Below are 21420 nucleotides of genomic sequence, written 5' to 3'. Positions count from 1 at the left end.
TATTTCGAACCCTTACGAATGCATATTAATGGTAACAAAGTTATATTTTGCCATGACCTAATTCTTCCAACGGCTTGCGTCAAAAAAGAAGAGAATAGAGTTGGTTGAGCATGGGAAACATTTTTCTTAAATTCTTGTGAGGCGATGAGAACTTAGGTTCCAGTGATCGCTGATAAAAAGGGCGAAGATTCGTAGTCGTGGGAATTGTGTAAACTTGTGAGAATGCGCGTTGACTCGGTCGACGATTTTCTCGTGCGCGCTAATTCAAGGTTTTGCTTCGGTGAACGAGTTACTCTTCGACTCTTGAACAACAACTGTGATTTTCACGTCACACTTGACAATCTTTCCCTGCTGCTTCTTACCATTTTTGCACTGAACAAACTCAATGCTTTTTAAGATTCTATAATAAAATCAATCAATAGCGTATGATTACTGTACGTGAAAAAAGATTTCAAGTTAAGAGAGAGTTCCATTAATTTCATAGCGTCGCGGTGTCTCAGAAATGGAACGGAGCGCAGTCTCCTTTTGGATTGACATTGGGATTCCGGCGCGCATGGTGCACTTGAACGCGGTTGCATTCGATGGAAGGCAAGGGTGCGATGAGGCTCTGTTCTGTCTCGCGGCGGCCGCCGTTCAGTCGCGTTGTCCAGGGAGGAGAGATATTTGGCAGTACGCCAATACGGCCGACTGAAATGAACGAGGTTCACGGTCGAGACTGGAATTCAGAAGCCACCGCCTGCGCTAAGAGTCCGAAATGAAATCGTAACCGCGGAAACTGTCCCCGCGTCCCGCTCTTAGAGAACGGCACTGCACCCAGCGCGATTCGTTGGAAATTGCATCCGCGATGCAATTAAAGTAACACGCCGCACGGTTCCCCTGACAGATTTCATTAACTTCGTTAAACGGCCTTTGTCGCAAATTAATTTTTCATTTACGGTTCACCGCTGGATTCGTAGAATTCAATTTCAGTTCGAATGCGACTCGATTCTTCGCCCCAGGTGTTTTTCAAAAAGGACGAACGTGCCACTTACGTCGAGCACGCTTGCTCTTTTCACTCGGTGTGAATTACGAATGGAACTATTGTTACCAGACGAAAGTGCTCTTGTCCTGTGGTCACACTTAAAAGAGCCAGATGTTATTGAAATGCTATACTTACGGGAAGATACTAATTTATTAAGGATAATTATCAATTTGCATTCAATATATTGCATTCAATATTTGCATATGCAAAATTCGAGATATTCAGCACGTATGAATGACTTAGACTAGACTAGAGTGTCGAAAAAGAGATATGAAAACGTGCAGTCTTGTTCATTTTACTAAATTATTTCGATTCCGGTCTCGTATTTCGGGAACGGAAATGGATCCGCGGAAATCGAATTTAATTTCAATGAGACGGCGATCGTAGACGGAGCAAAAACGATTTTGATGCAGCCGGATATAGCGCGATATCGATTCGCCGTTAAAAAAGGGGATGCACGATAGTTGGACGATTGCTCTCGACCGGAGTGCACATAGAAATCGCTGCTTTGCCAATTCCGCCGCGATTTTTCTTCACTGCCGCAGTCTGCCGCACGTCTGCCTAGACTCCGTCCGATTTATCGCGCGGCTGGTTTGTTTAGAAGTCTGAATGCCAACTTATTGGTAGGCTACGAATTTTCATATAAAATAAAACATTTAAGGGAGGCACTTTATTTAAATATTGAGGTATGCATTCGACTTTTGACTTGTAATTCCTGGCCCTCTCATAAATATATATATAAGCTCGCCGGTGTTTCCCACCGGAACATCCTGTAATTCAGTGTTCGTTATGTCAGGGTTTATTTAAATCACCGCTGTCGCTCTCGCCGCATTGTTTACGCTCGATAAAGAGTATGGGACGTGCTTAACCTAGCCCAATGACGGCTTCCCCGACTTGCATCCCTCGTCGGTGAGAGAACCCCGAAGGGAATCGTGGAGACACATCGGGAATAAAACGAAAAAACGAGCGAACGGTGGTGCATCGACCCTCGAGCACGTGGCACTGGTCGTCGAATCTGGTGCGTGTTTCTCCTGCGACCATATGCGTCACGGCTTCCTGGCTGCACTTCGTTTAGAAGTGCACTTCATCGCCGGCTAAAGCCGCCACGGGTGGTTATTTCAAGGCTCGAACCCCGTGACAAAAAAAAATGAGAAAATTCCCCGGACCCCTCCGCCCTTTGTTTTAACACCGTCCGAGCTGACTCAGCCATAGTCGACCGGCTAGGCTAGACTGTCGATGAGAAATTTCGCTGAATTTCTTCCTCAACCTCCGGAGAAGTCTGTTACCTCGACTCCAAATCCTTGTTGGCTAGTACTTACATTATACAGACCGCCCGCACTTCAGACTCCGTGGTCATATCGCGGTGTCGCGATCGAGTTATAGTTACACCTATGTTTCACTAGCAAGCAAACTATACCGTCCCCGGGTCGAGAAAATGTTCCTTGCTGGTAAACGCAGACGCGATAATTTGTATAATAAATAAAACTGCTTGCGTTGGACATAATAAAGATCAACCGATTCTTTTCCAAGTTAATCAATCAGCTCAACCCAGTTTTAATTATTGTATTGGGTTGGCAACTAAATAATTGCGGAGTTTGTGAATAGACTTTTTATTTAAAATCCGCAATCATTTAGTTGCCAACCCAATATTAAACATTATATCGATCATTAAATGAAACATTGTATCAATTTCTTATCAATTATTGTAACAAGTATCATAAGAAATGTAGCAACAATTAATATATGAATTATTGCAACTGATCGTATCAATCATTATATAAGCGTTGCAATTAAGTATGGAATGGCTGGATAGAAATGAATTAAAATTAATTTGTTTAAAGAGAAACTCCGAAGCAATGCAACAGAGCGTCAAACTGTTTGCAAAGTTCGCTAATTCTTCCGGCTGGTGAGAGAAAGTGCCGTTTCGGTCGAAAAGAAATGCTCGCGGTGCGAACAATTGAGGATTTCGCTTCGATTCGATGCGGTTCACGCGAGAGATATTCTGCCCGATAAGCGGCGGCGGAGGCCTCCGCAAAATGTTGCGCATTGCGTCTTACAGCACGCAGTGCCAGCTATAGCTTCCGCCTTCCCGGGGTGCATGCCCACCCTCACCATCTCCCTTTCTCCTTGCAGTCTGCAGGTGGTCAACCCTATAGTCTATAGTTTGCCTTCCTTAGCTTCTTTAAAACTTGTCTCTTTCACTCGGTCTCGGTCTGGCAAATTGTATAGTTCAACTTCGTAACTGAAACTAATCCTTAATATCATACTATTATCATTTAGTAACAGCGAAGTGGAAAGCATAATAAAATTGCTATATTTTTAATAGTAAATGATATAATTATGAATAAATGATTAATAATAAATGAATAAAGATGATATAGATTATTTTTTCGAGCCCTTTTCTATCAGTTAAAACTCCTCCATGAAAACGAAAACACTGATATGTCCACCAGGGTCGTACTTAAAACCGAAGGAAGCTGATGAGTGTGAAGAAAATGATCTGGTTTAACGGTGAAAATTACGACCCTCGTGGAAAGTGTGCATATTTTTAGGGAGGAAGGAGGGTTCTGTTTCTCAAACAAATCCGGTATACATCCTCACTTATAGTAAAAGCAGATTATCCACAGCAGCAGCGGTGCAGTCCCGCCCTTGTGCGTAAATGCGTGACCTCTTTCTCTGTCGCTCCCCCGATGTTCGGCGTGACAGCTGCGGTGCTTAAAATAGGGGTTCAGTAGTTCAGCAACGTGCACCGTTGCTTTCATACGGCAACGATAACGCGAGCATGTGCACCGGGATAAATCGCCCAACGATTGTCGTACTGAATAAACCTGATTTTTCTTTTCAACGGGGTGGGCTGTCCCGCCACGCTCCCTGTGCCGTCTGCCCGAAACGATCATTGAACGAATCATTGGAAAATCTGTTTGATTCGTGCGGTCGGCCCTTGATTGCTGGCCATTCACCGACAAATAGGCAGTAATGATGTCGGTAGAAAAATTAGATATGAATATTGCTTCATGATTATACCTCCATTACTTTATTTTTGATAAAAGGAAATGAATCTCGAACGTCCAGAAAGAATCTTCCGTTACTTCAAGATAAGGAATATCTAAAGTAATGAATTGAATTTTTTAAATGGGAAAGAAACGGGAATTGATTCTATTCCATTTATTGATCGAATTCTGTCTGGGTACTGACCGACAAGAGAACGTTGGTATATCATTAACTATACATTTCCGTGTCGCCGACGCAAGGGTGGTGAACCTAGGAATCCTGTTTCAATGCTTCAGTACAAATTATTGATTTTACAGACGGTAGAGTTCTAGTATTCGAAAAAAGGGTGAAACTTCCAAATAATAAGTCAACCGAGAAAACGTGCAGTATGTTTCTTTCTAAAGATATTCCTTCGGAACTTTGGTAATTCTTAAAGCGTTGTAAAATTCTCCGCTCTCTTTTCCCGGTGTTTCATATCTATCTTAGATACCGTTCGCTGTGACGTGAACTTTTCAAATCGAATCGGAAATTCAAAGAAGGCCGCATAAAATGCAGGACGAACACCGCCGCCGCGATTCGTTGATTTATGCGGACCAGGCTGCGATATTCACTAGTTTCGGATTGCGTAATCCCGCTTTTCGCGTTCAAATTTCGCGAACTACGCTACTTCCATACGTTCACATCTGTGGGAACATTAAATCCGTCCAACGTGTATGAATATTCGCGAATGATTAATAAACGTACTAGTTTCTAACATCGAACGTCAAGTCTTGTTTCTAATGTTCTCAAGAAATTGAATTTAAAAAATGCTAACTACAATATGCATCAACTTTCTGCTAATTGAAATGCTTTCTAATTTTCAGAACACTTAATTAGCCCATATTTAGTTTCTATTAGCTGTTAGCACACCGTTTCCGTACTGACGACAGTGCGATGCTATGCGAACGATTATACCGCAGGGTCACGTACTGCAATTATGTGTTTCACAATGAAGAGAAAACGAATGAACAAAATGTGACGGAAAAATGGAATAATCTGAATTTCGACAATGATTGAATAAAAATTTTATATTTTAAACCGTGAGGATTTCTGGTTCGCTCTAATCGTGTATAGAATTAGCTCCGTGAAAGAGCAGCCCTCGTTGTGCTCCACTTATTAAAGCTCTTCGAGTATCGCTCTTTGAGCCGGTATAAGCGGCGCATATATGAAGCCGCTGATTCTTATTTAAAGCCCAGCCACATTAAAGTTCCGTCTTATTCCGGCGCGTCGAAGGAACCTGGTAATCAGCTCCGTTCATTTTTTTTTCTCCCTCGTGTCTCATTCTAAAAAAAATACTTTAAGTTCATCCGTTTGGGAGTTATTGGCAAAAAACGAAAATTTCGCGAAATCTGAAGGGGTACCCCTTGGAAAAATCTCGGAAAAATCGAAAAAAAATTTTCGCAGAATTTCGACAAATGCTTTGAACAAAAGTTGTACATGATACTATTACTTGTGAAGAAATCACTATAATTTTAGCTTCTTAATAGTAATAGGAATCTATAACAAATTCAACATGCCAGCATTGTTTAAGTATATGTATAGCCTGTACGTCCTTAACTTATACAAGAAATTATGTTATACATAAAATACTTGTGCAGTACTTTGGAGTCTGACAGTAGGTTCCATTAAATTATATTGAAATACCGCACGAAGAACTGCGGATATTTTTCATAATTTTTGACATTATATGAACACGACGGTTCTGCTATTTATTCGTGAATGTATTAATGCAGCCTGAGTCTTGTAACTCGTTAAGTATCGTAACACGTGGAACTTTCAGACATTGATGAATTTGAAACAGAATAAATGACTATACTTGAGACACAATTCGAGTGAGAGTGTAGGGCATGTTCCACAAATAAAGGTGTGTATCCAATGCTTGTTTTAGATAAATTAGATAGTTCGAACTTGATTAGAAAATGCACGTTTTATCTAGTAACAGCGTAAGCTGATTTTTCAATCGGATTATCTTTCATATTTACTGTACAAGAAAAGTAGAAACTAAAGCATGTAAAGATTGCAATTTTATACAAAAAGAGGCGTCGAAAAGTATTCCCATAAGAAAAAAAATGATGGTGTTACTAACTGGGCTTAGAAATTATGTGTTTTTCTAAACGAAAGTGTGCATACGTTGAGTCTATTCATTGAGTTCGAGCTAACGCTACTGATTACACGGTCGGGAAATAAGGAGAGACTGTCAACCAAGCGCGACCATCTAAATCGCTACTTCAAAAATAATAGTCGGTCATTTCTTTTCCTTTTTTCTTTCAACGAGACGAGCCTCCGAAGAACCGTGCTTAAGAAAATTGTTACCGAGGCGACCATCGATTATTGTTTCAACGATCGTTATAATTTATCGACTCTACGGTCCGTTCCTCGTTATTCTCTCACGCTGGATCTTCACTTAACGCCAGGATGGTTTCTTTCATCGCTTCAAACGCTTTCGAATAGAATGCATCGGACTTGTGATTCTCATCTCGATTGTAGACACGCGAATAATTCAAAAAGTAACTTTTAATCCATTTGCATCATTAGAGTTATTATTACATCAATTATTGCGATAAACATCCCATAAAACAATCTATAATAAATAATAATAAATAAACCAAGCATTATAAATATTATATGAAATATTGTATTATATTAATGTTTATTATATATTTATAATAATCACGTATGATGCGATCGAGTTGAGATTGTACAGAATTGACTCTCTTGTTTATCAGACGACTGAGGAACAGTCTTTTATGACTGTCGACAATTTTAGATTGATCCCAAGTAGCAGAAAAACAAACGATGAGTTACTGCGGACAAGTTTATTTTTCTACTGCAGCTCGTTAAAAATGTTATGCGATAAGACGGGCGTGTCTAAACATTGTAACGCGAAGTGAATAGATGATTTTCGTAAAGTGTTCCTCGTCGTTTGTACAGCTGAAGAGGAACAGATTCTCGTCGGAAACAATTTCATGGGTGCCTGGATTATATTGCGTCAACGTGTTAATGCACGAATCTGTTTTAAACGAAGATTAACTTTGTTAGTGGCCGCCCGTAATTTGCGACGCGTTAATGCCGTGCGCCGTTATTTCCCACCACTTCAGGTTTTAGAATCAAAGAGAAATTGTTAAGAGTGAACTATTCAAATGTCATAAGTGAATCCGAACAGCTTTCAGTGATTAGAATTACAGTAATTAATAAACAGTTTCTCACTTCCGCAATACTAAATTGCGGATTTTATGCATTTATATGAAATTTATGCACACAGTTTGTAAAAATATATAGAATATCGACTATAAAATAAATATCACATTGAAGGACTATTCGTACTTATTTCATTTTTTAAATTGGCCCTAAATCTTTAATTTGCATGAAAATCCGCAGCTTATTTATTACGGCAGCGTGCAATATTCTCAAATTCCATGCAACGGCGACTGAGTCATTGAATTTAGATGCCCGAGTAATTTACAGTCCACAAAAAGGATGAAGAGAAGGAGATAAAAGAATGCGAACAGCCGGATGCCGCACAGGCCGAGTCACATGAACGTAAACCGACACGTGCACCCTCTTCTTTCCTGACACGGTCCGATGATTTTTAAGACGAGGGCGAATGCGGCTTGGACTTTCTCATCGGCTAAACGACGGCGTATCCAACGCGAACCTCGATTCTCCGCTTTGTCTCGCCTCTAATTGTACTTGTACTTTCCTTAATCACCGTAAAACCGTCACACCCTTCTGCGTAGATTTAGATTTGGAGGAAATATCCTCCGAGTCGACATCTCTTATTTGTAATAATTAAAAATATTTTTTCTAATGAGAGAAGTTTTAATTACAAAAGAAATTGAAACGTAACGTTTATGTAAGGATGCAATTGAACTGGATGTAAGGATGCATATTGAAATTCGCCGTTTTATTCTTTTTGCAGAGATCCTTCAGGAACCGCGCTTCACCACTCAGCCTTCGAGCAGCGGCAATATTCTTAGTGAAAATCGAATAAAATTTCTGCAGTGTCAAGCCAGAGGTAAGTACGAAACGCTCGTAACCCGAATATTCGAGGAGTTCCAACCCGGAAGCGATCATTTCGCATTTATTAAGAACCTCTTCTCATCAATTTTCCATCGACATTATGCGCTCTCCTCGATGGATAGATTAAGAGAATCTTACTAGAAAATTTATTTCTTCCTATGTTACACGTTTGTACTAATTGCAATTGAAATTCAAATTTCCTTTTTGTCTCTGAAGCTTGAGTACTGGACTACGAATTTTTATGCAAAATGAGTTTTATCCGGTGCCAGTTTTGTCGGAACTACCAAATTTCGTGGCATATTTTTAGTATCCCACTGTTCTCATGAAATATTGAGTGACCAGCCGGATGAGACGGTGACCAGATGAAGTCTTACAGTTGCGGCCTGGTGCCGTAACACGATAGTATGACCCTGTACTAATAGTGTTAGGTCGCTGTATAACGCACGTATACGTCTCGGCTGTATGAGAAATGCCCACGGTATTCGCGAACAAAAGTACCACCTTGAACTGTCGTCATTCGTGACATTTAAACTTTAAGTAGATACACTTAACATCGAGATACGTTGTTAATTATGACAATGTAAAAAGTACTTAAGCTTGAGATAATTGTACAGTTACATCCATTGCAGCATTAAAAGAAAAAAGTACAGAATGCTAAATAATGTACATACATATAAAAAAAGCGACGCTACTCATTTTAAATTCGACAAGAAAATGTCGAGTCCTTGGCAAAGGATTTAGTATTTGGTGGAAGGATTTAGTCGGCAGAAGTTGATCCCGAGCTTAGGATTAATGGTGTACGTTCCTGTTCTGTTCGCAGGAAATCCTCCGCCGAAGTACAAGTGGTTTAAGGATGGGGTGCCCCTCAGTAACGAGCTTACCTCGGAGTATTATTTTCGAATACAGAGTATTCGGAGGGAGGACGCGGGGGTGTACCATTGTGTCGCCACGAACGATGTGGGATCCATATTTAGCGAGAGGATCTCATTCGCGGTAGCTTGTACGTATTTATTAAACACGATTAAATCCGAATTAGTAAAAGGAGTTTACTGTCCTAAAAGAAACAAATCGTTTGCCCATCGAAAGTTCTCAATTATAAACTGCCTTGAGAGAATTAAAAATTATATTGACTGTCTTAAGCGTTAAGAACAGTTCCCCTTAATTTTATTGCACAGTCAGGTCTAACTTTCGATCCGCGTAATCAAATGTTCCAGGACGCTCTGATTATCATTGCAACCAACGAGTATTTATTTCAGTGCGGTAATACAGGCCCGCGTTGAAAAATAATACCGTAATATTATCTCTGTTCAGATATGGGGATATTCGACGACCTCAGTGAAAGAATAGTGAGCGTGAAATCGGGTAGCGCAGCCGTTTTAACTTTGCCACCGATAGAAAGTCATCCCGCACCTGACGTTACATGGTTCACGTCCGATGGCTCAGTATTGTACGGTATTAAATACGCGACTGTTCGTCACATGTTGCTTATTCTGAACGCCTCCGAGACCGACGAAGGCCTCTACAGGTCGGTAATCAAAGCCATTCTACTTGGGCGAACACCAAAGTTTAACACGATACGAATGCATTGCACAGGGCCAGAGCTATTAACACGCAATTGGGCAAAGAAGAAAACAGCCCGTTTTTCAAGCTTCAGGTCACAGGCGATGCGAACACTGAAGTAGCGCCTACCATCATAGTGAAACCAGAGGATACGCAAATTATCAAGGATCAAGACATCACTTATATTTATTGTATAGCCAACGCCAGGTAATTTTTCGAAGATAAGAATTAATAAGAACTCGCTAACGATGAGGATGATTATTAAGATAAAAGTTGTACCCCAGATTTGAACAGACGTTTAAACTTGCACGGTAAATTTTAGGTCTCTTCACGAGCTGCGTACTTTGTGGACCAAAGACGGTATCCCCATTGAGAACTCGAGGATATCGTACAGTTTCAACGACTCCTGGAACAGAACTTTGGCGTTGATATCGGCAAACATAACTTACACCGGCGTTTACTCTTGTCACGTGGATTTAATAACCGGCGGATATCCTACAGTGAACGCGAGCGCGAAAATAGTCGTATATGGTAGGGCGGATATAAAAAATTAGAAGTGATTGAATGACGCTTGAGATATATTGTAATTGATCATACTTATGTCTTTTACGACGTATCCTCTTAGAAAAACCAACGTTCATAATGGAATTGAAACGGGAGACTCTTAGTGATTACGGATCAACTGTAACGTTACCGTGCGATGCCGTCGGTGTTCCTCCTCCTAATATAACTTGGTTCCGAAATGCGGAATCTGTAGATCATCTTCTTGGATCTAGGTATAAACTTTGTGAACAACACTAAATATTTACCTTAACATTAACAAATCTAGAGTACTTCATCCACTTTTATTGTTAGATACGCAATGGAGGAAGATGGGTCTTTGACGATTAAAAAATTAACCATGGCCGATTCGGGGATGTTCCAGTGCCTTGCTTCCAACGAAGCTGGCGAAGCATCCAGTTACACCTGGCTCAAAGCAAAAAGTTAGTAGGAACCTTGTTGAGGATGCATAATTATTATTCTTTCCATTTTTTTTTATTTGAATAGTTTACATGTGCTATTTGTTTATACTCATCATAAATAACGTTTTTTATGGGGCAGAAGGATTAGAAAGCAGAGTGAAAAAGAGAATTGTCCGCTGGGCAGCTGGCTACAATGTAGTCAGAGTTCGCCAATCTGATCGCCGTTTTAAGTTCTCTCAATATCCAGACAGTAAGATTTCATTGAACAAGTCGCCATCAAATATATTCACCTAATTTTATTGTTTTTGAGATTACCCCAAGGCACATGCTTAAAGAATGCATATCACGTCACGATGTTTGCTTTTATCAGCTGTATCCGTGTTTTCCCTGTTTTTTTTTTCTAGTAGTATAGTGAATACCATCTGCAAAGCACGATTGTCCCCTTGTGCTCCACACATACACTTTGTGTTATCTTTCATAAAGAATCCTAGCAAGTATCCAACAAATTTGTGTCAATATTTTAATACTTTCAATATGAGTGAAAGGAAAAAGTCTTGGTAGTAACACGATAAGTTATAATAGGTAACACTTTAGGAAAAAAAGTGTAAGTCGCTAAGCGTTAGTTAGTTCGATAGATATGATTTAAATGTTAGTGGAAATAATTTTCAGTAATATACTTAGTTTGTTATTATCAGTCAGGTATGGGTAATTCAGCGTTTTCCACTTCATATAATGCTACTCTACCGCTGAGGTATTTTTCATTCTGTAATTTATTTATTATTAATTACAATATATGATGGAAGACATTGAAATGGGAAATTTATTTTTTGTGTTCGATTGTCTCTGCCTTTTTAGCGTGCATGTGTGATTTTTTCTCATAGCTTACAAGCGAGGTATTAATATGTTTAATTGTTTTCAGCATCTGGGCCAATCATGGAGAACGGTCCACAAAATTTAACTATATTAGATGGAAAAGATGCGACTTTAACATGCAGTGCGGTAGCAGCTCCAATACCAAATACCACGTGGATATACAATGGTAAACAATTGAACGTCCATCTTCAATTTGAGATAATGTAATAGTTGAATCAATTTGATTATAATTAATCGATAGATACGACTCCTGTCGAAATTGCTGGAAGAGTACAGGTATTAGATAACGGTGATCTTTTAATTGCCGCTGTGAAACCAAACGATGCCGGAAAATACACTTGCATTCGGGCTAACGAGGCTGGTTCCGTGAATGGATCCGCCTATCTCACAGTATTAGGTATAATATAACTTGTTTGAAGATATTTAAGTGGGAAAAGACTGATTTTTATAACGAAAAATTCAACTGTTCCAGTTCGTACACAGATCGTTCAACCACCTGTTGACACATCCGTTCTTCTCGGCTACACCGCGGAATTACAGTGCAAGGTTTCCAACGATCCAAGCGTTTTATACGATATAGCCTGGTTTCACAATTCACAGTACGTATTGTTTTATAAACGACGCAACAAATCCACTATCATGTACTCATTATTTCGACAGAGTAATAAATACGCAAGCGAGTCAGAGGGTGAAGATGCGACATGACGGTACGTTAGAAATAGCAGCGGTCAGAGCCTCGGATGTAGGCGAATACATGTGTTCCGTGGTTTCTCCCGGTGGCAACGAGACTCGGTCAGCACGTCTTAGTGTAATCGAACTACCGTTCGCACCAATAAACGTAGTGGCCAACCGAATGGAAAGGATTTCTCCGCGTACTATAAACGTTAGTTGGGTCCCAGGTTTTGACGGGAACAGTCCGACGAAGAAATTTATAGTCCAGAGGCGGGAGGTGTCTGATCTTGGACCGATCCCTGATTCTTCGTTGAATTGGATTATCGAATGTAATAACGTTACGGCTGATAGTCGGTGGGTGGTACTTAACAATTTGAAAGCAGCAGCCGCGTATCAGTTCCGAGTGACCGCGGAAAACAGCGTCGGGGAAGGGCCTCCGTCGGATCCTAGCAACGTAGTAGTCCTACCTCAAGAACCTCCGAGCGGGCCACCGGTAGGATTCGTTGGCTCCGCTCGCTCTTCCTCAGAGATAATCACGCAGTGGCAACTCCCATTGGAAGAATATCGGAATGGGCATATTTTAGGATACATATTAAGGTATAGACTGTATGGTTATAACGACAATCCTTGGACAATACAGAACATCACTAACGAAGCACAAAGGAACTATCTGATCACCGATCTGATCACGTGGAAAGATTATATCGTGCAAATAGCAGCGTACAACGATAAAGGCGTGGGAGTGTTCACAGAGGGCTTGAAGATTAAGACGAAGGAAGGTGTGCCGGAAGCTCCGCCGACTAATATAAAAGCAAAGGCTATCAATTCAACGGCTATAAAAGTATGGTGGAAACCACCGAACCCGCAGAAAATTAATGGGATAAATCAGGGTTACAAATTGCAAGCCTGGATCGGTAATAATTTCACCGAGGCAAATGAGTACAAGTCAATGACTGTACCGCCTAGTTTATTCGATCCACTCGCGGAACAAAGTGCCATTATGATCGGCCTAAAGAAATACGCCATGTACAATATAACTGTGTTATGCTTCACGGATCCGGGTGACGGTGAACGAAGTACTCCCGTCCAAGTTCGTACACGAGAAGACGTGCCCGAGGAAGTAGAGAATCTACAATTCGAAGACATAAGCGATCGCGCGCTCACTGTTAAATGGAGTCCTCCGCGTGAGGCGAACGGGATACTAAAGCTTTACCAATTGAAGTATATGATCAAAGATGTACCGGACTCTCTACGAGTAGAGAACTTCACGTCGGACGTCCTCTCGGCGAAAATTGAGCACTTGCAAGCAATGACGCATTATAAGTTCGAAGTTATCGCTTGGACTTCGGTGGGTCCCGGGAAATCCAAAATAGCCGTAATTCAATCGGGTGTCGAGCCTGTTCTCCCAGAACCGCCTACCAAATTAGCGCTGTCCAATATAGACGCGTTTTCTGTCGTTCTCCAATTCACGCCAGGATTCGACGGTAATTCGTCGATAACGAAGTGGACAGTGCAGGCGCAAACCACTCGGAATACTACTTGGTACACCATATACGAAGTCTCGGATCCCGATGCCAGTACGATTACCGTGATCGGCCTAATTCCATTTATGCAGTACAAACTAAGATTAATAGCCAATAACGTCGTCGGTGCTTCTCAACCCTCCGAGCCGACGAAGGAGTTCCAGACGATCCAAGCACCACCTTCGCATCCTCCCAGAAACGTTACTGTCCGCGCGATGAGCGCGACGGAATTACGCGTTCGATGGATACCATTACAACAAATTGAATGGTACGGAAATCCAAGGGGATACAACGTTACCTATACCGAAGTTCGGACCAATACGTCGAAAAGTATAACTATAGACGATCACACAGCGAATTCGTATATTTTAGAAAATATGGAGGAGTACGCTCTTTACGAGATCGTAATGCAAGCGTTGAACGATGTTGGATCGTCTGGGTTAAGTCCCAAGGCTGTGGAAAGAACTCGCGAGTCGGTTCCTTCTATGGGACCCATTAACGTGGAAGCGAACGCAACGTCTTCCACGACGATATTAGTCAAGTGGGGCGATGTTCCCATAGAGCACCAAAACGGACAAATAGAGGGGTTCAAGGTCTATTACGGTGCAAATGCTAGATCAGCATTCCAGTACAAAAACATTCCTAGTAATACGACGTTTACAACGACATTAACAGAACTACGAAAGTTCGTCCAATATCATGTACAAGTTTTAGCGTATACAAGGCTAGGCGATGGTACTTTGAGCACTCCTCCAGTCAGGATACAAACGTTTGAGGACACTCCCGGTCCTCCGTCGAACGTATCGTTTCCTGATGTCAGCTTCACCACTGCCCGTATCATTTGGGACACTCCAGAAGATCCAAACGGGGAGATCCTGGCCTATAAAGTCATGTTCCATCTAAACAACAGTTTGGATCATCAATTTTCAAAGGAGTTTCCTGCATCTGACAGAACGTTTCGTGCAACCGGACTGGAGCCGGAAAAATATTACATGTTCTCGGTGACGGCGCAAACGAGGCTGGGTTGGGGTAAGACGGCGTACGCTTTAGTTTTCACTACGAATAACAGGGAACGCCCTCAGGCGCCGTCGATGCCACAAATCAGTAGATCGCAAGTACAAAGTAGGCAGATAACGTTTACGTGGACTCCCGGTCGCGACGGGTTCGCCCCGTTGAGGTATTACACGGTGCAACAATCGGAGAATTCAGGACCGTTCCAAACTATTCCCGAAAGAGTGGAACCAACTTTAACATCTTACACGGCAAACAATTTGAAACCCTTCACGTTCTATCAATTTCGAATACAAGCGACCAACGATATAGGCCCCTCGACGTGGAGCACGGAATCTGCTCAAGTTCAAACACTGCCAGCGGCACCTTCCCGAGGAGTTACTGGATTAAAAGTGGTTCCGATAACGACGTCCAGTATAGAAGTTCACTGGAACTCCATCGATGAAATACATTGGAGTGGGGATCACCAAACCGGCGGTTATCGCGTCGTTTATCAACCAGTTTCCGATTTTCCGAGTGCTATTCAGGATACGCCGAAAGAAGAAGTCTTGGGAATAAAGGCCACGAAAATAGTTTTAAGCGATTTGACCGAGGACAGGTACTACGAGGTGATCGTGCTACCCTTCAATTCCGAAGGAGAAGGTCCGCCGAGTCCTCCAGTGACTGTCTACGTAGGAGAGGCTGTCCCTATCGGAGAGCCGCAACATTTGAAAGCAGAACCAATTTCTTCCACAGAAGTACATTTACGTTGGAAGCCACCTCAAGCCAATACGCAAAATGGAGACTTATTAGGATATAAAGTAAATCATTATTCTCACTCCTCATCGAGTTAATCACTTCCCTCTAATCTTTCTTTTCTTATTTTAGATTTTTTATTTAGTTACGGATTCTCCTCAAGAATTGGAGATCAAACAGGAGGAAGAAATAGAAGTTGTTCCCGCATCGTACCTAACACATAGCTTAGTGTTTTTAGATAAATACACTGAATACCGTATACAAGTACTGGCTTTCAATCCAGCCGGTGATGGTCCCCGAACTCCACCCATCACCGTCAGGACTAAACAAGTAAATTGAGAATGATCTTTGGTCTTAATGCGTAAACAACCATTGTTCGTACAAATATAATTCAATTTTTCTCATGCAGGACCTACCAGGACCACCACATAATCTCCAATTCTCAGAAATAACAATGACTAGCCTTCGCGTTTCCTGGGAAGCGCCGAAGCTACGAAACGGTGAAGTAGTCGGTTACATAGTTACATATGAGACGGCAGAACAAAATGATCGTACGTTTCTAAATTTAGTGATCACTAACACTTAGTGACGTATAATTGCTTATGACAATATTTTGTACGTAGGTTTTAGCAAACAAGTTAAACAGAAGGTAACAGAAACGAGCTTGCTGATACAGCCTTTAGAAGAGGAAGAAACGTACACGTTTATGGTCCGAGCGCAGACTATCGACTTTGGTCCACCCATTTCCGGGAACGTAACAACGGGCCCGCAAGAAGGCTCGCCGATGGCACCTAGTAATCTTGCTGTCACTAAAACTGTGTCCAGTGTTGAATTACAATGGACCAACGGCGCTTCCGGAAAGGGACCCATTCTGGGATATTATATCGAAACACGCCGAAAAGGTAAATAATATTTCAATCTGTAAGAAATCCCGACTGGTAAAAAAACATAATGAGACAATAGTGAAATGTTTCATTATTTCGGTTCTATCTATTGTTAGTTAAAAGTATAGAACAGCAATTACTTGGGATACTAATACTGCCTTTTTTATAATCATATAGCGATGGAAGAGTGGCAGCATTGTAAGTGTCAATGCACGTAAATATATTGAGAATCGATTATTACGTTAGATCTCAAACTATTGAATATGATTTCGTTAGTGTTAATATAATACCATGGCTTTCCTGTTTGTAATTAATCTGTGATCATATTTGTTTAGTGGTATTCGTACTTGATTGCATGGTGTCATAGCATGACATTTCTTCATGAATTCAATTAGAAGTTCATCAAATCATCTTAACTCTTGAATGCTGCTATAATTTACTTCACGAATAAACGAATAGCCGAAGAGTTTGATGACTTGTTAGATGACGGTGTACAAACCTACAGTTTTTACGCCCCCACGTTTAATGTTTCCCCGAAAACATGTAACATAGTATAAAATTTCGCAAGTTTTCAATTATTAACACAGAGAAAAAAGCAAGAAAATAACAATTTTCTCTATGATAATATTAAATGCTGAGAAAACCTGCGCAAGTTACCACCGGTTTACATTTGCGATCATTACCTTCAAACGAAATATAAATAGTTATTTCTATTATTTGTAATTGTAGATGACAGTCGTTGGCAGACGATAGTACGTAGTAGCAACGGACCATTGACGGAATATTCAGTATCGTATCAAAATTTACTTCCATCCACGTCGTATTTGTTCAGAGTAATATCGTACAATCGTTACGGGATTAGTTATCCAGCCTACTCTACGGAAACGGTGAATAGCATTACCGTATTCTTACTTCCCTAACATTTATACACGTGTTATATTAACAATTTTGTGTCGTTCTCCAGATTTTAACTCCCTCGAAGCTCTACCTCGAATACGCGTATTTACAACACAAACCATTCTACAGACAAACGTGGTTCATGGTCACCTTAGCTGCAACATCAATTATAATTATTATAATGGTCATAGCAGTGCTATGCGTGAAAAGTAAAAGTTATAAGTATAAACGTAAGTTTCCATGAAGTATACAAATTTTGGATTCATATGGTACTGAATAATAGTGTTAATAATATAACAATCATTTTAGAAGAAGCGCAAAAGACGCTCGAAGAATCTATGGCGATGGATACGGACGACAGACAGGAGTCTGATTTAGAGCTTTATAGATCTAGACAAGGAGGTGGCGGCGGTATGAGTATGGCTAGCGGTTGCGGCACATTGGGTAAGAGGAACACGTTGGCCAGAAAGTCTATGCATCCTCCACCACCTACGATGTTAGGTAAATCCCCTCCGAGACCATCGCCAGCCTCGGTTGCCTACCACAGCGACGAGGAGAGCCTCAAGGGGTACGATGAGAACCCTGATGATAGTAGCGTAACGGAGAAACCTTCTGAAATCAGTTCTACAGATTCACAGGTAACATCTCCTTTCTAAAAACGCGCGGAACACACGTATCAGGCTCTGAGTTTATTATCACTATTATGTCCTATTACAGGGATCTGAGAGCGAGAACGAAAGTGTACAATCGGACCCACATTCCTTCGTAAATCATTACGCTAATGTCAATGATTCCTTAAGACAGTCGTGGAAGCGGCAGAAACCGGTTAGAAACTATTCGTCGTACACCGATTCTGAACCTGAAGGTAGTGCTGTTGTCAGTTTAAACGGTGGACAAATTATTATGAACAATATGGCAAGGTCGAGAGCGCCGTTGCCTGGTTTCTCGTCGTTCGTATAAAATTTCGGTCGTAATAATCGATTAAAGCTTTTATTAAGTAGGTAGGGTGCCGAATTAAGCATAACGACTATTTTAAGCGTTAAGCTATCGAGATAAATAAAATTGTCACACGTTGAGTTAAAGAATTGGATTTTTGAAACATGATACACGTGCGGGACTAGACTGGTTGTTAAAAGTTTCGATCGTTTTCATAAAGTAGAGTACTTAGAATTTGAATAGCTCAGCATTGAAATCGAAGTACACAGAGTTAAAGACTTAAAACGTTGAAACACGGAGATTCACGTGGTGTTTCATGAACGCCGGTACTTCGTATAGTAATTTTTAATATGCTTCTGGCACCATCATATTGTGATATATTGAAATACATATTATTTATAATTTTAGATAAGGTCGTAATTTGTATAATGAATATTTTTTACTTTTATTAAGTAAAGTTCTTCAGAACGAAAATATCACATGGATCTCGAGTAATGGTGATGCTTGTCCATTTTTTGTAATGTTAAGAGGAACACGTTGTGGAGAGACGTCTCTTGACTGTAACGTGCTTAAGTAATGCAATAGGAAAATATTTGTTGCATAATGACCGAGTAACGAAAACTGCCAGAAACATATAAATGATAAACTTAAAGAACGATATTTTAATACTATATTAATATGATAAAAGGACAATTCAATTGCAATCTCTTTTTAACATTATTTACAAGTTCTTCAACTCGAATGATCAAATTCTTTTGATACCTCCAAGAATTGAAGTCTCTGTTATAAACGAATATTATCTGTCATAAAGCATCGATTTAGATGTTAAAATAATTCATAATCAGGCCTATCATATCAATAAGGAACAACTTACACGAGTCTGATAACATTACTGTACTGAATAAATACTAGACCACACATAAATGGATGATGTGACTGCGCGCATTTCTATTTCTAAGCGATTTTGTTTTTAATATCATTCTATGTATAATGTACATAAAACTTTTAGTATAAATTACGGAATATAGCGAATATTGATACGACACGTGTAAATTTAGTGCACAACTTAGACGATTTAGATTAAATTTTATGCCGAATAATCATTAAATAATACATATTTATAATCCTCATCGTATAGACACTTATCGGTTATCTTCATCTTCCTTCGTTTTTTAAATTATAGAATGAAAGCAGTAACAATCAGGATACATTTGCATAAAAGATATATATGCGACATATGTAATTCTCAACAAGATATCATTACTTCAGTTCTAATACTTGATGTATTACATTTACAGTATTGTAAAATGATATCGTACGCAGAATTTATTCAGTTTACGGCAGTAATTTTTTAGCGTAATATATTTATCAAACGAAATTATTATATGGTAGTGGAAAGAAATACTATTTCATGTAATATGAAAGACGTTTCGACTGATATTAACGCGTAAAGTGTTTTTATCAGCTTGATAATAAATTTTATAATTAAAGAATGTAGAATCGATATTAATAATACGTTGAGACATCATAGAGAATGTAAAATAAATTTTTAAGTATATTCTTCGACAATATACGCTAAAATTTTAGAAATCTATTATCGAAAACATAAGTTGTAATAAAAATTCTATTACATTTGATAGAACAATTATCTTGGTTCATAAAATGTACTTGAACCTCCGATTTTCTAGTTAATTTACATTGATCATAGCCATAACAACTACCTAAAAGACATACTCGATATGTAATATGTGTCATAAACTTAATGACAAGTTATATGGCATGAACGATTTGATTTTACCGATCAATTTTTCATTTGTATTATAAAATATGTTTACTGGCATTAGAAAACTTGCTTCCTAGTTTTTATTGACTATATAGCATTAATTTTACTAGCTCATTGTCAGTCATTGCGGTTTTGTGTCATAAGCATTTTTTCTTCTGTAAAATGGAAATATGATAATTTCTACAACACTGCCAATAAGTATTAGTTCGAGGATAAACTTTTTTTACCTGCCTTTCTACTATTATATTTAATAAGAAATTTAAGGTAACACTGAAATTATACATCACTTGTACAAGGTATTTCAAGTACACATGTTAATTTTGTAATAAAATTTATATAATTTTATTGGCACTGTTTTCTCAAGAATCTTTCAATCAACCGAGATTTGGAATCTTTTTTGAAATAATAAAACAAATAAATAATAGCTAAGCGTTTTAATGGAAGAGTTTTATTTACGTAAAAAGAGTCTCACATGTTTGAAACCACTTTTTCAGTTTTGGCGGACACTGTTCTGAAAAAACTTGTTTAACTGTACACCATACAGCAATATCTACTATATTAGGACTCCTTCCATTTGACCAATTTAAATCTAACTTATCAGCTATTGTTGACACTATTTCGTATTTTTGTTTCGACGATTCTTCATAATATAAAGAGTAACATAAATCTAACATTAAATCTATTGTATTCAAATCGTCTATGCAATTAGAATTTTCATAATCGTGTGAACTTATTAACCTTGTTAAATACCTTAGAAAATTCGTTTCACCAGTTACATGATAACCACGAAGGCCAGATTGGATTTCCAGATCTTTAACTGAAAATTAAGTCCTTTATAGATATACACTTATTCCTTATTTTTAAGTATATTCTTCGACAATATACGCTAAAATTTTAGAAATCTATTATCGAAAACATAAGTTGTAATAAAAATTCTATTACATTTGATAGAACAATTATCTTGGTTCATAAAATGTACTTGAACCTCCGATTTTCTAGTTAATTTACATTGATCATAGCCATAACAACTACCTAAAAGACATACTCGATATGTAATATGTGTCATAAACTTAATGACAAGTTATATGGCATGAACGATTTGATTTTACCGATCAATTTTTCATTTGTATTATAAAATATGTTTACTGGCATTAGAAAACTTGCTTCCTAGTTTTTATTGACTATATAGCATTAATTTTACTAGCTCATTGTCAGTCATTGCGGTTTTGTGTCATAAGCATTTTTTCTTCTGTAAAATGGAAATATGATAATTTCTACAACACTGCCAATAAGTATTAGTTCGAGGATAAACTTTTTTTACCTGCCTTTCTACTATTATATTTAATAAGAAATTTAAGGTAACACTGAAATTATACATCACTTGTACAAGGTATTTCAAGTACACATGTTAATTTTGTAATAAAATTTATATAATTTTATTGGCACTGTTTTCTCAAGAATCTTTCAATCAACCGAGATTTGGAATCTTTTTTGAAATAATAAAACAAATAAA

The 21420-nt window shown here is 39.1% G+C and overlaps 1 protein-coding gene across 9 annotated transcripts in view; it reads left to right on the top strand.

The window, feature by feature from the left end:
* sdk (sidekick cell adhesion molecule) overlaps positions 1–19617 on the top strand; it is a 33607-nt gene extending 13990 nt beyond the window's left edge. For 4 of the 9 annotated variants that reach the window (XM_018025464.2, XM_018025465.2, XM_018025462.2 and 1 more), the window contains 20 exons: positions 7971–8066; positions 8892–9071; positions 9383–9596; positions 9665–9838; positions 9954–10162; positions 10257–10407; positions 10487–10614; positions 10733–10843; positions 11513–11632; positions 11708–11863; positions 11939–12065; positions 12127–15472; positions 15540–15737; positions 15817–15958; positions 16031–16309; positions 16469–16489; positions 17021–17178; positions 17256–17418; positions 17498–17826; positions 17906–19617. In XM_018025464.2, the coding sequence (XP_017880953.1) occupies positions 7971–8066; positions 8892–9071; positions 9383–9596; positions 9665–9838; positions 9954–10162; positions 10257–10407; positions 10487–10614; positions 10733–10843; positions 11513–11632; positions 11708–11863; positions 11939–12065; positions 12127–15472; positions 15540–15737; positions 15817–15958; positions 16031–16309; positions 16469–16489; positions 17021–17178; positions 17256–17418; positions 17498–17826; positions 17906–18148 (6545 nt within the window). In that variant the 3' untranslated portion in view covers positions 18149–19617. The remainder of the gene's footprint in view (positions 1–7970; positions 8067–8891; positions 9072–9382; positions 9597–9664; positions 9839–9953; positions 10163–10256; positions 10408–10486; positions 10615–10732; positions 10844–11512; positions 11633–11707; positions 11864–11938; positions 12066–12126; positions 15473–15539; positions 15738–15816; positions 15959–16030; positions 16310–16468; positions 16490–17020; positions 17179–17255; positions 17419–17497; positions 17827–17905) is intronic. The other 5 variants (XM_026813913.1, XM_026813915.1, XM_026813916.1 and 2 more) reach the window with 5 other exon arrangements.
* Positions 19618–21420: the final 1803 nt, after the last annotated feature.

The sequence above is a fragment of the Ceratina calcarata genome, unplaced genomic scaffold, assembly GCF_001652005.2.
Source record: "Ceratina calcarata isolate Rehan_Ccalc_2016 unplaced genomic scaffold, ASM165200v1 scaffold351.2, whole genome shotgun sequence".
Taxonomy (NCBI): domain Eukaryota; kingdom Metazoa; phylum Arthropoda; class Insecta; order Hymenoptera; family Apidae; genus Ceratina; species Ceratina calcarata.
This window is presented reverse-complemented; position numbering and strand designations above follow the sequence as displayed.